Raw genomic sequence first — 17292 nt, 5'->3', positions numbered from 1 at the left:
TCAGCAGCATTCGGAAGTTTCCATAATCTGGTATATCGCCGATTATATTTGCTGGAGGTGAATTCTTGAGAACACAGACGGACGTGCACACTCACTGAGCTGTGTCCAGAATGCTTGTTGCCCTCAGAGCTCCTGATAAACCAGACTCACATTCTTCCTCATTTTGCCTTTTACTGCTGTTCTCCTGGACCCACCAGCCCACCGGGGTGAGGCCCCTTTAGTGCTAATGTCTGTGTGCAGTTGGTGTTTTCCTGTCTTGCAAACCCACTGATCAAACTCCACACATTCCTCCCAGGGGCTCATCAGTATTCCTGTCCTGAATGCATGCCCTGCTCGGCTGTTCTGTGCCCCTGCGTCCACCCCCCTCCACCACCTCCCATTTCCATTCCAGTCTCTGAGTCTGTCCTTGGTACCTCTCTACCCAGGAGAGTTACTTTGATTCTTTTCTCCCATAGGAAGATGATTTGAACGGGATCCACATTGTGGCCTTTGCGGAGAGGAGTGATCCAGGTAGGAAGCCCCCTGTCTGCTCCTGTACACCTTAAGCCTGACTGACCTCTCACCTTTGTCAGCCCTCATCCTCTCTTCCGTCACTTCCGGGTTTTCGCAACCGCAAGGTATCGGGCGCCCCCTGGTGGTCGCCTGTTAGGGACGACTCCACCTTCAAATGTGCACACAGCTAACAGAACGTTGAACCTCATTCTGCCTACCTGTCCAACTAGGAAGAAGCACCAAGTACTGAGGTTGAGGATATTAAAACGTCCTAGCTTTAAGGATGTGTGTGTGTGTGTGTGTGTGTGTGTAAACGTCTGTTCACATTTAAAGTTCATTTACCAATGTTGTGACCTAGCCTATGTGAATCACAATCCTACCTTAAAATAACAATCATGTACCCTTTGGTCTGAAAAATATTGTCTGTGCTTAGGAGACTTCATAGAACATATTCCCCCAAATAATCAGAACTGGGCAAAACGAGCAGCTTATTTCTAAAGTACAAAATGACCCTATAAATGGATATGTAATTTTGTTTTATTTTGGAACTTTTTCCTGGTTTCACTCTTTTTAACACCAGTGGAAAGCGAAGTGCAGGAAAAATTAATTTTGCAGGTGGTAAAATGCCGGGTCCCTTCAGCAGTGCTCTGTGAATAAAGGGTCCCCAAAGGGAGGTGTCAGTGGTGATTCTGAAGTGTGTTTTGGAAGACCTGGGGCAATCCAGAATGTAACCAGAGAAGGCAGGGAACTTCCTTTGGGATGGCTAAGCAGTCAGGCTTTGGACTATGAGGTGCCTGGGCAGGGATTCCCAACCTGATAGTGCCACAAAGCCACCTGGGGCTGACTGAAACAGGACCTTCAGACACCTGTCAGTTCACGGGGCTCTGAGGCAAGTGCTGATGCACCGTGGGGTTGGGAACCACTGTTCCAGATAAGATACAATTGTGTCTTATTTTCCTAGGACCTCAGCCTCTTATACATTCATAGGGACAGATGAGGAAACAGAGGGTCAGAGAAGTTCAACAAACTGCCCAAGAGGGCACAATGAGCTAGAGGGAGGCCATGAAGGAGGGACAGATTGTCTCATTCATCAATATATACCTGGTTCTCGCCCATGCCTTGGCACATAGTAAGTGCTCAATAAATGCCTGTGGGCAGATGATTAGATAGGCAGATGACTGACTGAGACTGAGCCTGATTCTTCACTGTCTGACCAGTAGTTTTTTGGGTTTTGTTTTGATTTTTGATAACACACTATCAGCCTCCATAGTTTCCTACAGGCTGAAACCCAAATGTTTTATCACGCAATTTTTAAAATTGAGATATAATCCACATACCGTAAGATTCACCTTTTTAAAGCGTGCAATTCAGCAGTTTCAGTACGTTCAGAAAATTGTGCAAACATCACCACTCTCTAATTCCAGAACATTTTCATCACCTCAGAAAAATCCCATACCCATTAGCAGCCTTTCCTATTCCCTTCTCCCCCACCCCCTGGCAACCACTTAATGTACTTTCTGTCGCTATGGATTTGACTGTTCTAGATCTTTTATATAAATGGAACCATGTAATACGTGGCCTTTTGTGCTTGGCATCTTTCACTCAGCATAATGTTTTCAGTATTCATCTGTATGTAGTATGTATCAATAATTCATTCCTTTTTAGGGCCAAATAATATTCCATTGTATGAAAAACAAATTTATGCTGCAAATTATCTGAAAGCTTCCTTCCCCCTTTTTTTTCCATTAATTTTTTTGAATGTCCATTGATATCCCAGTTTTCCTATCATTGACTTGCAGATTTGGAAAAACTCTTCAAGAAAATCTAGCCTGCGTCCAAAAAAAAATATACCAGTATGCTTCCAGCTTTTTTCCACAGATTCTGGCCACCCCTCAGCCCCTGGAGAAGAAAATAGCAAAGAAAGCCAGTTGCCCAAGGTTTACAAGCTATAATCAAACAGAATGGGATCCCCTGGTGTTGTGTGAACAGAGATGAGATCGCCATCCGCAGCAGCCTGCTGGCCAGACTCCAGGGGGCTTCCTCCCCCGCCCTCTCCCCCTCCCCTCCCCCTCCCAGGATTACGGGGAGGCCTGTCTGGCTTTCGGGAACAATGGAACAAAGAGGCCTCCGCGAGGTTGCAGGAACCTGTTTGACCGAGATTGCCGCTGTAATGAATCAGGCTCCAGAAACTACTTCCACCTCCTCCCTGCACAAACACCCCTGGGCCCGAAGCTGCGTCTCGCCCCAAAGGAGCCCAAGCTGGGGCTTGTTACTGGGAAGCTGGAAGAAATGTGCTGGGGGTGGGGGGCGGGGGAGGAGCTCACAGCATCTTTCCTTGGTGGGGGTGGGGGGGCAGGGGCGGGGGGGAGGCGGGTGCCTGGCCTGCTCAGGGCTGGGAAAGGGAAAGGCTTTTCCGTGAAAGTCCCTGAGTCTGCGACTAGTCAGTCATTACTCTCAGGTCACTGATGTGTAACCGGGCCAGAGGGGCCTGGCTGCAGGACTAGGAATTTCATTCCTACCCAGACAGTACTTCCTCATATACCTTGCTTTTGCTAACAAGCTACATGTGGCCCACCGCGCCAACCAAACCCCTCGCCAAAGAAAACGGGTCATACATCCAGGAAAATAATACAGCTCTCCTTAAAGAGCTCACAGTCTGGAGGAACGGTGCTGTGAGCTTTATGGAGGTGGTCCTATTTGGTCCCTAAGGCCACCCTGTGATATATGCATAATAATTATCGTCCCAGCGTCAGATGAGAAAAGAGATTCTTAAGGGTTAAATGACTTGCCCAGATCACTCGATGTACCCAAGCCAAGATTCAAATTCTATCAGGCTTTCTTGACCTCTGAATTCATTCTGAGTCTGAGGAAGAAGGTGATGATGGTGGTGACTTACTGTATGCTTAGGTGACAGAGCAACCCCACGTGGGAGGTGCTACTTTGATTCCCACTTTACAACTGATGAAGCTGAGGCCCAGAGCAGCTGACTTGCTGGGAAGCAGTGGAGCGGGAATTAAGCTCAGCGCTGTCTGGCTCCCCAGCCGCACCCTAAACCACAAGGCCCTGCCTTGTGTCTGCCGGCCCTTCGGAGTTACTACCCCTGAGGACGTCTGGGTGACCATTTAGCCCGCCCTCCTTCCTCTCTGCTGTCCTTTACCACCCCCTGCACCTGCAACATTTGAAAGACCCAGAGACGTTCAACGACGCGCTTGAGATCACACGGTTAAAGGCACAGCGGACACAGAAGCTTAGATTTCTGGTTGGCTCCTCTGGTCACTGTCCATCTGACCACACTACCGTCTCCAGGACTTCCCAGCCAGCTGCAGGCTCTGGGCATGCGCAAAGCCGCTGCAAGGAATGGGGGCGGAGGGAGCCGAGAGCGCTCGAGAAAGAAGAGGGAGTGAGGAGAGCGAGCGGAGCCATCTGGAAGCTTGAGGGCCCGATCAATGAAGAAAAGTCAAACTTCCTCCCTACTGATGTTTCCAAATTTGGAATCTACGATTTTTCAGCAGCAGCAATAACAAAGGTCTGAGTGACCCGGGTCTCCCAGGGACTCTCACAGCGGTTCTGACATTCGCAGCCGAGAGCTTGTGTTCAGGGATTGCAGTGACTGCTCTCCGGCCCTGAGCGTAATCGCTAGGTCTCTTCTGCGGTGAGCTCTCATCCTCTCATCCTCGTTGCCCCTGCAGGCGGGCCTGGCTGGGAAGGACATTTCCGGCTCTCTGGTCTTGCCCGGTGCCCTGTGGTGCGGCCCGGCTTCCTCTTTCACAGCCTCCTCTCAGCTCCTGCGCTCAGAATGCCGCCAGAGCTACTGTGTGACAGGTTTGAAAATGAACTAGTCTCCCCGGCCGCCCCCAGATGTGTCTGCATCAGGCTGACATCTTCTTTAGAACAGTCGATGAACGGTTCACAAAGCGGCGTTTCTACGTGAGCGCATGCTGGATGGATATCCTCCAAGGGCACTGGCAAGATTAGCACTAACAAGCTGGAAATGCGCGAACCGGCTGCCGTCTGCGCCTGCGGAGCACAACCAGTGAGGGGCCCCGAATCAAAGTCTCCAAGCCCTTGTTCCAACCGAGTTTCAACAGCCTCGGTTTCGTTTTTCACACCTGTTGCCTCAGATAGGCAACTGCTTAACTGAGCTTCTAAATTTAAATTTGATTTTTCAAATTTAAAATTCGGTTCTTGCTAAATGCTAAATGTAGTTCCGGCCCTTAAATATCAACACATTTAATCTTCACAGCAGCCCTATTGTACGCAGTAGGTACCGTCGCTATCATCTTCCCCGATATGCGGATAGGGAAACAAAGACATGGAGAAGTTAAGTAGCGGCCCCAGGTCACGTGACTAATCAGCGGTAGAACTGGGATTCCAGCCCAGGCAGTCCAGCCCCAAGCCCAAGCTCTGTAACTACCACCTACGCTCCTCTATTGCAAAGCTGTACCGCTGGACTTTTCCACCAATGCTGGGCCCCGAGAGCTAGGAGACAGAGCGGAGAAGGAGGGCTGTAGTAAGGAGTGTCAGGGTGTTCTGATGTCGCAGGTGCCATCTCGGAACCATGGGGCCCACACGATGTCCCCCGGTTCTGAGCGGATGTCTCACTCTACCAGGTGACTGGGCGACTCGCCTTGTCTGGGAGGTGCTCTCAACCTTGTCCTCCCTAGGCTCCCAAAGGGCCCAGCTTCAGATGCCCTGCCGCAGCTTTCTGAGACTTCCACACTTCCTGAGTGGGCCTTTCTGCGAGGGGACCTCTCAGGTGACTGCCCTCCACACCTGTGTGTCCCAGCACCTGGCCCTGGGTCTAATACATGTGGGCACTCAGAACATACCTGCCCGATGAAAAAGTGAATCCCTCCCATGAACACTTGAAATGAATTAAATGTTGATGGAGTGGGAAAGAAAGACAGAAAATCTTTGCAGTTCCTTCTGCAAATGCCACACATGATAACAGCGGTATCATTACTATCAGTGAGCCCCCAAGGTAATAAGGGAGCTGTTTTCTCCATCTTCAGACGATAAGATGGAAGCCCAGAGAGGTTAAGTGACCTGTGCAGGGTCTTCAAACTCCAGACACAACCTCCAAGCTGTGTGATGCCTGCTTATCTGTGTCGTCTGCTGTAGAAGCAATAGCCACAGGGTTGGGCCAAACAGCCCGGCTTCCGAAGCCTAGGCCTGTCTCCAGGGGCGAGACCCCGATTCCCATAACTGCACATGGTGTGGCGGCAGGGAGGGTCTCTCAGTGCCTTTATGGAATGAGCACCGCCAGTCCCCGAGGTTGGGTCCAGAGGATGGTGTGAGAGCCGGGTGGGCAGCATGCTGAGGGCCTGGGCCTGTTACTTTGGGGCCACTGCTTGGTCTGAGACACACGTGTCTCTGCCAGACAGGCCTTGGTTCCTGACATGGCTGCGACTGGCCTGGAACTGGTCCCCCAGGGCTGTGCAGCCTCATTCCCACCAGGCTCTCTCTGCCTGGAAAGGAGGAGAGTATAATCACCGGCTTCCCCTCCCACAGGATGTGATTCCCAGAGGTCTCTGGCTCGCCGTGGGAAACCTGGCCCATCCTGAGCCCTCGACCCCGGGTCGTGGGATCTCAGGGTCCAGGCCTGTGTGGCAGGGACAGAGTCACAGCTTTCACAGCACCGGGCCCCTCTTTAGTTGGCGCCACCTCTGAGATTCCAGGCGCACTCAGGGAAATCGCTGAGACAGCCAACCAAACAGGCTGTAGCTGGGGAGTGTGTGGCTTAGCGGCAGGTTAGAAGGAGGGGAAGGAACCCTGATTACTCTGGGGGAGGGCAGGGGCCGGCCACCAGGCCCCCTCTCCACCCAGGTGTCTCCTCATGCCCCTGCCCTCGCTTCCCTCACATTGAAGCTTTTACACTGGGCACTGGGCTCTCAAGCACAAATTCGAGCAAGAAGATGCGGCAGTTTTGGTAGGCATGTGGAGACCACAGGTGGATTGTGGAAACGGCTCTCGACCTGCAGACCAAAGACCTGAGTTAGAATCCTGGCTCTGCCACTTGCTGGCGTGTCGTGCTGGGCAAGTCAGGTACTCTCCCTGTGTCTCAACTTCATCCTCTTTAAAATGGAGATAAAAACATCTTCCTAACCTCCATCAGGACTAGATGTGAAGATTAAATACAAAAGGACTCAGTAGCCAGTAAATGCTCAAGAAATACTCATAAAGTCAAAGTTGGGCTACATGATGGCAGACTTCCTGCATGTAAAGAACAATGTCCTGTGTTCATAAAGGAAGAAGTTGGGAGACGAACTTCTTGAGAAAAAAGGAGATTTCAGCTGGATGCAAGAAAACGACTCTTGTCTGTCTGGGTTATTGACTCTATAGTGGACCTCTAGGGAGGTCCGAGGGGCTCAGCCCTGGAAACATTCAAGAGAGAAGACAGACAAATGTTCTGGGTGGGGCTATACACCTGCCTGAATCTGCGGGATGTTTGGGAGTCCCTTCTGGCTTTGAAAATGGCTGCTTCTCTAACTAATGACCGCAGAGAATTGTCCTCTGGTTTCAATGGTGAAATAACCGCTAGCCTACAAATTTCAAAATAATATTTCCTCTTTTTTCTTAACCTACCTCTGAAAAAAATTATGGGCTACTCCTTTTGAGAGCTACATGGCCACAATCTTAAAAGGCCTCTTAGCTGGGTATATCACTGATAAAGGAAACAGTCATTAATTTCAAACTCATTCATTCATTCATTCATATAATTGCAACTGTGAGCTGTCTTCTGCTTCACATTGAATTTCAAAAGCGAAATGTGGCTTCCTACACCTGCCTTCCTGGTCAAAAAGGGAGGGTCCACAGTGGACGCGTCCCTTTTCCAGCTCACCTGTTTTACAAAGAAATAGTTACTGTCCCTAAGAGGAAACTGAACTTCTAACTTAAAATGTTAGCGACTGAATCCCTGCGAGGCCAGTGTGACTGCCTTAATTCCGCTTTCCCAGATGAATGAGAATCCATTCCAACAGGTCTATATTCAAGGCTGGGGAATAATGGGGGGAAAGGTATGGGGCTTGTGAGCCTTGGATCAGGAATATCCAAATTAGCTTAATGACTTTAAAACAAAGTAATTAAACCGTGCTTTAACCACTGAGTACTGAGGCGAGGTACTCATAGTCATACCGCCTGGTACAGCCACCCCTGCAGACTTCAGTCACTGAGTCAGCAACAGGGCCCGGAAGGAATAGCTCCATGATACACCACCTCCTGGTGTAACTGCTTGGGAGTATGTCTTCTCTGACACACGGGGCCGAGACTGTGTCTAACCGCCCCCTTGTGCCCAGATCATTGCACTTAAGACATATGCATTGAACGAACAGATGAGTGGCCAGGTTCCTTGTATTCAAGCAGAAGATTGTCAGAGCATTTCAGAAGAATAATGGCTAAACCTTACTATGTGCCAGGCACCATCTAAGTACCATAGAGACACTAACACATTTAACTAACAGTCATTCTATGAAATAGGTACTCTTATTATCATCCCCGTTTTACAGTTGAGAAACCAAGACATTAAATAACTTGCCCTAAGTCACACTCTAAATCCTGGCAGACCCAGGATTTGGACTGTTTGCCCCAAGTGTCCTTTGTGTTGAAACATCATGCTGGGCTCCCTCCCTAAAGAACAGGTTCTGTTCTGTTCTTGGAAATATTCAGGGATGCAGAAGGATGATGCCCTTTATAAAATCCATCATCCTGAACCCCAAAAAGCTGCCCTTGACTCCGGAAGAAACTTCCCCAGCTTTTGTCAACTCAATTATTAATTTATTCTGGGCATGTCTTTTGAGCTTTGCTCCTCCATAGACACAAAGAACATCCTCACAAAAACTTTTTGTATTCTTGAACATAGGCATTAAGTCACAATTTTGACTTCTCTTGTTTATGTAAAAACTCCAATCCATTTGATTTTTCTTGCAGGACCCAGTTTTCGTTCCTTCAATCTTTCTCTTTTTATCTCCAAACCTGCTCTAAAACATAGAAACGATCCCTGTATGTACATTCTTATTCATAAATCCCATTGTGTGGGTTTTTCCATCAGAAAACCACAGTGCCATCTCGTGTGTTCGGCTTCCGTTCAGATCTTCTCCGTCTACAACGCTGTGCCTAGACAGTTTCTGCCTGCCCTTTATGTGAGTTAGTCTTTTGCCCTTCAAGTTTACTTTCTACCTGAGTTCGGGTCTGTGTGGTTGAGTTTCATCCTCTTTGTGAATTTCTGATTTGTCACCTGTGGTTCTCCTCTTCCAGAGTACTGGCAGCATCACCTTATTTATTGCCATTCATCTCTTCTCGGCTGCTGAAAGCAGTCACTGAAGCTGTCGAGGAGAAATCCCCTGTTGCAGTCTGTGTATAATGATACTTATACATCCACAGATAACCCAGGTGGCACCATAGTCCCCGTCCTGTGACACGGCGACACACCCAGAGAAGGAAGATCTGTAGTGTCCAAGTAGCAGCAGCCAGTGGCACTCTGGAGGGATTTGACTTTCTCGGCCACACATCAGGCAGCAAGAAGAGTATCCCCACCTCCACCCCCATCTCCACCCCAACCCCTACAGTAATAGATAATGAGCGCTGAAACACAAGGCCCCATCCATCCCAAGTGTCTGTCATACGATCTAATTTGTCATATAGTTCAGAGCATAGATGGAAAAATCACCTCGGCCACCCGGATCTCTGCTGGAGAGGGCTGTGGGCCATAACGACCCTCTTCTCTACTAGCAGGGTAGCTCTGCCTTCCAGGTAACAAGGCCTGAGGGGGCCGAGTCGGAATCTTTAGTGTGATCTAGCTACAGTTAAAGAGACTACACCCACTCAAAGCAGAGCTCCTAAGAAGAGTGCGCATTTTGCCTAGAATATGTTAACTATGAGGAAGTGCAGAGAAAAACCTTTCCCAAGAGGCCCCAGGTAGCCAAACAAAGGCTAGGATGCCGGAGAGAGGAGAGGTGTGTTCAACAGAGGCCACAGAGAGGGGCTTAGAATGGCTGGGGCCCCCAGCAAAAGAAGGAAGCTTTCACAAAGAAAGAGCAGTGGCCGTACTGAATTTCTAAGTAGTGGGTGAGTTAGTTGCTTATACAGAAGGTGAATTTCAGGCCACAAATTCATCTATGCAAGAGCTACAACTTTATTTTCTAGAACTGAACCTAGATTTTACCACTGGATGGTGGAAACTGGGTCTGACAGTGAATGGTCTCCCCTCCCCCACCCACCGTCCCTCGGGATCCGGCATCTTGCTGGTTCTCAGGTATGATGTGTGAAGTGTGCATCTGGTCAGAGTTATCATCATCAACTACCCATGCTGGCATTTGCAGAGAAGTCCGTCATTCTGTCTGGACTCTAGCTTTATGCCAGGGTCACCACTGGTCCCCTTCATCCCAACTGCTGGACTTCTTCAGATCTGCCCCCTCCACTAGCCTTGTCCGTGTTCCTCAAAACCACAGAGAACTCGGTGGGGCCTCCTCACACTCTTCTCTGCCCTAGTCTTCCTGCACCAGAGGATTCGCCAAGAGAATCTGAGGTCTTTCCATTTTCATGAGTTTTAGAACAAAGCACGAATCCCCTATACTCTGGGACTCCCTGAAACTGTGGAGTTTCTCTACGTGGGCTTGCTTTCGCGCACGTGCACATGTACACACAAACACATACACACAGGCACAGAGCTTGTTCTCAGGGGCTTGCCAGAAGCTAAACTCTTTGTTTCTCCCTGGGAGTGGGGCAGAGACGCTGAGGGTTTAGGCTATCCTTTCTCTTACTAGACATTCTTCCAAAATTTTTGTCTATGGTATAAAGTTCATCTTTCTCATTTCTTCAAGATTTAGGCTTTCTGTGCTCTTGAAGCTATGAGTTTGTCCTTTGAGTCTTGTCTCTGCTTCTCTTATGAATCATCCCTCCGCTGGGGGGCAATGAATGCTTCGAATTGAATAAAGGGAAGGCAGAGCATGCAGGGAAATGCTGACGAGGGGAGGGAACCCTATTTACTATCTCAAAGCTTTGAAACCACCTGTCAGTCAGAAGCCCACTTAGTCTGAAGGTTGTGGGAACTCCAGGTTGTAGAAAACTAAGGATCCAGGCTAAACATTCTTGCTCCATAGAGCAAATGCTATGGGGAACTCTCAGGGGTAGTATCAATAAATTATCAGTTTTAAGAGGATGGCACAGAGCACTGAGGACCAGACAGAAGTTTCTCTGTTCTGGGGTTGCACTTTCTGACACAGGGCTGGTCAATTTTCATATGCAATTTCGCTTTCCGTTACAACCAGACACTTCCCTGGGAAACTTTCAATTTCTTTATTCAAAATGTTTATTGTTTCCTTTGAAGAAGCTGCTTTGTGGCTGGAGTTCTCATCTGACTCATTTTATAGGATAATCCTATAATTGAGGGTATGCACCAAATGGCCTAAGAAACACTTGTGGAGTAACGGCACTTTGCTCTCCACATTAGAAGCCATGTATGCACAGGGCTTACTCACCCTCCTTGAATCCCGCTTCAGATGGCTATGAGTTCCTGGAGATCCTGAAGCAGGTTGCTCGGGACAACACGGACAACCCTGACCTGAGCATCGTGTGGATCGACCCAGACGACTTTCCTCTGGTGAGTGGCTCAGACTGGGGCCCCGTCCCTGGCCACCTTCACAGCCTCATGTTTGTGTTTAGTGTGAGACCTGGATGCACGAAGGAGGATGTGAAATAAGAGGGGCACTTGCAGAAGCTCAGTGGCTGTCCCCACCCGCTGTGGGAGATCTTAGCCCCTGGGGCAACATTGAACTTAGGGCCTGGTGCCTACCCAACATGGTTATTATTATTGTTAATAATATTATTAATTATTAATAATTATTATTATTGTTAATATAATATTATTATTATTGTTGTTGTTATTATAATAATAATAATTATTATTATTGTTATTATTATTATTGTTCTCACCCCCTAGAGGCCAGAAGTCCTTCTGCAGGGCCCACTCAAGGGTGTTGGGTGAAATTCTTCTGCCAGCAGCTCCATAGCTGCCCTTCACCCCACCACCACACCACCCCTTACTATAACCTCTTTCATTTTCTGGGTGGAGACCATCGCTGTGAGGCAACCTGAGTTACTAAGTAATAAATGTTCAGAGATGAACATTTTGCATAGAGTTAAGAACAACCTCTGCTGGAAATTCCCTGGCAGTCCAGCGGTTAGGACTCTGCACTTCCTCTGCAGGGTGCACGGGTTCAATCCCTGGTGGGGGAACTAAGACCCCGCAAGCCTCGCAGCCAGGAAAAAAAAAAAAAACCCTCAGGGAGGGCAGAGACCCTGCCTGTCTCGTTCAGCATGTTCTCCCAGGTCCTTAAAGCCCAAACTCTTGCTGGGTCAGTGATCAATGGCCAGAAAGCCTTGCTTATGCTTTGTTTTAAAGAGAATAAACAGAATTTGTACAATACATGAGCCCAGTGGTAATGATAGTGAGGGTGGCTAATAGACTATCTGCCTAGAACTATGGTAAATTCTTTCCATGCATCATCTCATCCAATCCTCCAAACAACCCTGTGAAGTACAGACTATTATAATCCCTATCTTTTTTTTTTTTTTTTTTTGCGGTACGTGGGCCTCTCACTGTTGTGGCCTCTCCCGTTGCGGAGCACAGGCTCCGGACGCCCAGGCTCAGCGGCCATGGCTCACGGACTCACCCGCTCCGCGGTATGTGGGATCTTCCCGGACCGGGACACGAACCCGTGTCCCCTGCATCGGCAGGTGGACTCTCAACCACTGTGCCACCAGGGAAGCCCTATAATCCCTATCTTACAGGTGAAAAGAATGACAGCTGGAGAGGTTAAAGCTGTAAGTGGTAGATATACTCTTCCAGTCCCCATGAGACCATATATTTGTTTGGGAGACTTTTTTTTCTTTCTTTCTTTCTTTTTTTTTTTGGCTGTGTTGGGTCTTAGTTGCAGCATGCAGGATCTACACTGAGGCATGCGGGATCTTTTCCTTGCAGTGTGTGGGCTTCTCTACAGTTGCGGCACACGATCTTCTTCTCTAGTGGGCTTCTCTCTAGTTGTGGTGTGCAGGTTTTTCTCTCTCTAGTTGTGGCGCACGGGCTCCAGAGCGCGAGGGCTCTGCAGTTTTGCGGCACGCGGGCTCTCTCGTTGAGGCGTGAGAGCTCAGTAGTTGTGGCACGAGGGCCCAGTTGCCCTGCAGCATGTGGGATCTTAGTTCCCCGACCAGGGATTGAACCTGCGCCCTCTGCATTGGAAGGCGGATTCTTCACCACTGGACCCCCAGGGAAGTCCCATGTTTGGGAGACTTTCTACCACTGAATATCTCCATTTTCTTAGCCCCGTGGCCCCTTACTTTTTTAGTCCTGCCCTAGTCAGAGATTAGTCCTCACGGAACCCAAGTCTGGCTGAATGAAGAAGCCCTCTTCTTACTCGTGTGCCCACTTACAGCACACCACTGCTTTCCCGGGCATCTCGTGAGCAGAGTGGTGCAAGGTAAAGGATTTTTAAGTGAGACATTGAAAGAGAGGTGGAGGGAAATGGCTCATTCAACCACACATAAACTGTAAAAAGCCACAAGTGGCGTGGGCATCAGCTTTGGACTATCTCTGTAATATTCTTCCTTACAGCTGTAGAAGCTTTGGTATTACATGCTTTCACAGTTTGTGTTATGACTTTTTTTTTTTTCGTGTTTATTTAAAGTGCTGAACGCTGGGGCCAAGTCTTCAATTTCCTCAGTGCCCACAGCTGTTTTGGAGACCTGTAACCAATGGTGACCTAATTACTGTGATGGGATGGCAGGTGGGTCCAGCCACAAAAAGTGGCTTTAACAGGGAATGCCTTCTGCCTGCTGTCTAATTTTATTTTTTGTGGATACAGCTTGTTGCCTACTGGGAAAAGACTTTCAAGATTGACCTATTCAAGCCCCAGATTGGAGTGGTGAATGTTACAGATGTGAGTATACCTTGTGAAAGTTTGTCGGATGCCCTCAGCCTGCCCTGGTTTCTGCCATGCAGCCCAGACTATGAGATCACGTATAGGAGCCTAGCCCCATGTGAAATGAGCAGGACCCTTGGCCTTGCCAAAGCTCAGGAGACTTGCCAGTGTGGCCCAATCCTAGTCTGAGCCAGTCCCAGCCTATTGTTCCATGGTTCTCTTCCATGGGCACATTTCCTTGCTTTGGGAGCCAGCCTAACCTGGTTCACTGACTATTTAGAACTTTCCACACAAGTAAACTCTCCTATATTTTCTTCCAAAGCCCAACAAGGTCTCTTTGCACAAGGGAACCCACACCGGGAGTTGTTATTGCTCAATGGGTGATGGGGAAGCTGTGGCCCAGAAGCCCATGGAGACAATCACCATTGTGTGTGTGTGTGTGTGTGTGTGTGTGTGTGTGTGTGTTCATGAATATATGGATATATATGATATATAGGATCTATATGAAACTTCTGGTAGGACAGCCATGAAACTACCACCAATGAGACTAGGGATGGGGTCAGGGCAGCCAGAAATACTTTTGCTTTTCACCTTGTATCCTACTGTTCTGTTTGAAAATGTTTTAACTTAAGCAGAATTTTAAATTATTATTATTTATTATTATTATTAATCTTAAAAGTAGTTTACAAAATAAAGAAATGTAGAATTTCCCAGGTGACTGAACATCTACCAACAGGATAAAAGGACATTGCTAACTGGCCATACATACATACAATAGAAAAAAATATATATATATGCAATGGAATACACCTTTCCTTTTAGGTTGCACAAACAGGATACTACACACGTCATTCTGCAGCTAAGCATTTCCATTTAACAGTGTGCACGTACTCCTGACAAGTGTAAGTGACCTGGAGCCCACTCAGCACAGCTGCTTGGAGCCCCCTGGCCTTGCTGACCCTTCGTGCACTCACTCACTCACTCATTCTGTCTCTGGCTGCAGGCTGACAGTGTCTGGATGGAGATTCCAGATGGTGATGACCTGCCCACAGCTGAGGAGCTGGAAGACTGGATTGAGGATGTGCTTTCTGGGAAGATAAACACTGAGGATGATGACGGCGAAGATGAAGAGGATGAAGAGGATGACGACGACGATGATGACAATGACAATTCTGACGAAGAGGATGATGACAGTGATGACGATGAGGACTAGCCCCCAACTCCAGCTGATTTTCATGAAAACAGAAGCACAGCTACCCACCCCCATGCAGACAGCACAAGGTAGCCGCGAGCAGCCCTGGCCCACGTCCAGCCAGCTCCTTTCCCTTTTCCAACATCTCTTTTCCCACCTCCTTCTCACCAGGAGATGTGCAACTCAGCAAATGCCTTTCTAAATCCAGCAATCCCCCTCAGCAAGAACAGTGGGGAATTTTTCCCATGTCGACGGTCTTGATTGTCATGAAAAAACTCTCGTTCTTTGCCAGATCACCAGTGGCCATGGCAGTGCCCGAATCTGGCAGTCTGGGGCGAGCAATCCCCAAACACCTTGACTCAAATTTACCTGTTGTCTTTGACTATGGCGGTAACAGAATTCACAGCTTGCTAACTCACAAGCGTGGTGTGACCTTATACCCAGAGCCCGAGGAAGACACACAATCCACGTAGCCCCCATGCCTACAACGTCAGTTAGGATCCCTCCTAAAGCCAAGAGGATCCCTCTTAGGGAAGCCTCAGGCTTGGAAACAAGTTTATAAATCAGCTTCTCTTGCTTCTGTTAAACTTATTTTAAGTGTAGGTCAGACCATTATGAACTCACATCCAAACCTTTGGATGGCTATTGAGAGGCAGGTCTTGAAAAACATGTGTACTGATGTCACCATCATTTCTAGTATATTAGGATACTGGGATGGGAGGTTGATTTGCTCTCTGAACTTCCCTCTAGGTGACCGTCTTGCATAGACACACAGGGGTTTGTTTTAATTCTTTCTGATGGCTTTAGGTCTCTGATTGGGTCAGCTGGCATCCTAGCCTGAGCTGGGATCCTGATAAACCCCCTCTTTTTTTTTTTTTTTTGTGGTACGCGGGCCTCTCACTGTTGTGGCCTCTCCCGTTGCGGAGCACAGGCTCCGGACGCGCAGGCTCAGCGACCATGGCTCATGGGCCCAGCCGCTCCGCGGCATGTGGGATCTTCCCGGACCGGGGCACGAACCCGCATCCCCCGCATCGACAGGTGGACTCTCAACCACTGCGCCACCAGGGAAGCCCCCATATCCCCTCTTTTGCTCCTAGTCAGCCTTCCCATTCAGAGTCAAAGTTGGTTTAACCAGAGGGCAATTAACTCTCCATCTATCAGTGCTCCCACAGTTGAACAGAACAATAATAATTAGAGTTCATAATGATACCCTGAGGCACTGAAAAAAATCCCTCAGTGCCTTCCGAACTATCTAAAAGTTATATTGTGCTCGGTAGTTTTAGTGTTAAGTGTGCATTATAATGTTCTAATTTATTTTCTCAATCTTTTAACACACGTGTAAGACACTGCAAATTCTTTGAAAATAGGGCAATCCTTTATGGAATAGTAGCTAACTAACTCTGTCATTAAAGTTATATTTTGAAAATACTGAGACTATCTTGAACATCCTCTCCTGAGGTTTTGTTTCTGCTCATTATCTCTGGGCGCCTCTTCTTCCTCGCTATTCTTTCTTCGTTTTCCTTTCTGGCCCCTCTTCCTCTGCCTGCCCTTGAAATGTTAGTCTTCCACAGGATCACTCAGCTCTAACATTCTTCCAAGACAGTTTATCATCCATGCCCATCAGCTAATAACTTCCAAGTCTGGGTCTCTAACCTTGACCTCTCTCCTTAGCTTTAGACTCACTCATTCAACTGCTTCTGGACATCTTGGTTTGGACGTTGCACAAGTGCTTCAGACAACACCACAAAAGCCAAACTCATTACCTTCTCCCCTAAACGTCTCCTCCTCCTCTTCTTGGAGCCCCAGTTCAAATGATTAATATCACCATCTGTCCAATTGCCTGGGTGGTCCGAAGGGGTCCCCTTCCCCTCTGCTCCCCTGTCATTTTGTGTATACCCCAAATCCTGGCACTCGTCATTTAAATGGTAGCACATATTTGTATGTCTGTCCTTTCACTAAAACACAGGCTCCTTGGAGACAAGGAATTTATTTACTGTTGTATCCCCAACACCTAGCACTTTGCTCAGCATGAAGTAGATACTCATTTATTGAACTGATGGGTGAATAATTGTTTGATCAGCACTGTTGGATCACAGTGCTTCCAAGGCCTCCTTAGTTTTATCCCTTCGCCTCACAAAACAAGGCAGACACTTCCCAAGCGGGGCTATGTTGCCATCCAGACAGGCCCAAATAAGTTCCTGGCGAGGTGAGTTTTCAAAGTGATCTTTGAAGCTAAACTTTCAAATAGCCAAGGAATGTGCTCTGTCATGAACGTGGTCTATTTCCCAGCCCAGGAAAATTCCCTGGTTCTTACAGGCCTGAGTAATATGCATTAAGTTTAAATCATGCTATGCTGCTCCTGTGCTGGAAGCACTGAGTGTTAAACTAGTACTATCTGTAAGTAGTAGTGCTGTTTAGTTATTGGTCTAAAATTTTTCAGCTGATATTTATTGAATGTTTGGTATGTGCCCAGTGCACTATGCTAGATGCTTCGCATGTATTGTCTCGTTTAATCCTTCCAAAGATCTTATGAGATGAGTTTTGTTATTTTCCCCATTTTACAGATGAGGTAACTGAAGGAGGCACAGAGGCCTCGAGTAATTTTCCCAGGGTCACACAAATACTTTAAAGGAGTGTAAATATAACCCCATTTTTATAGCTAAACCAAGGATTTAAACTATATTTAATTCCTTA

At 47.9% G+C, this 17292-nt stretch overlaps 1 protein-coding gene across 1 annotated transcript in view; it reads left to right on the top strand.

Moving 5' to 3' along the window:
• The window catches only part of CASQ2 (calsequestrin 2), a 63310-nt gene extending 47268 nt beyond the window's left edge, over positions 1 to 16042 (top strand). Inside the window, exons 8-11 of the mRNA XM_060007009.1 lie at positions 456 to 510; positions 10989 to 11089; positions 13350 to 13424; positions 14410 to 16042. Of these exons, the coding sequence (XP_059862992.1) occupies positions 456 to 510; positions 10989 to 11089; positions 13350 to 13424; positions 14410 to 14619 (441 nt within the window). The 3' untranslated portion in view covers positions 14620 to 16042. The remainder of the gene's footprint in view (positions 1 to 455; positions 511 to 10988; positions 11090 to 13349; positions 13425 to 14409) is intronic.
• Positions 16043 to 17292: the final 1250 nt, after the last annotated feature.

Source organism: Delphinus delphis, chromosome 1 (genome assembly GCF_949987515.2).
Source record: "Delphinus delphis chromosome 1, mDelDel1.2, whole genome shotgun sequence".
NCBI lineage: Eukaryota > Metazoa > Chordata > Mammalia > Artiodactyla > Delphinidae > Delphinus > Delphinus delphis.
This window is presented reverse-complemented; position numbering and strand designations above follow the sequence as displayed.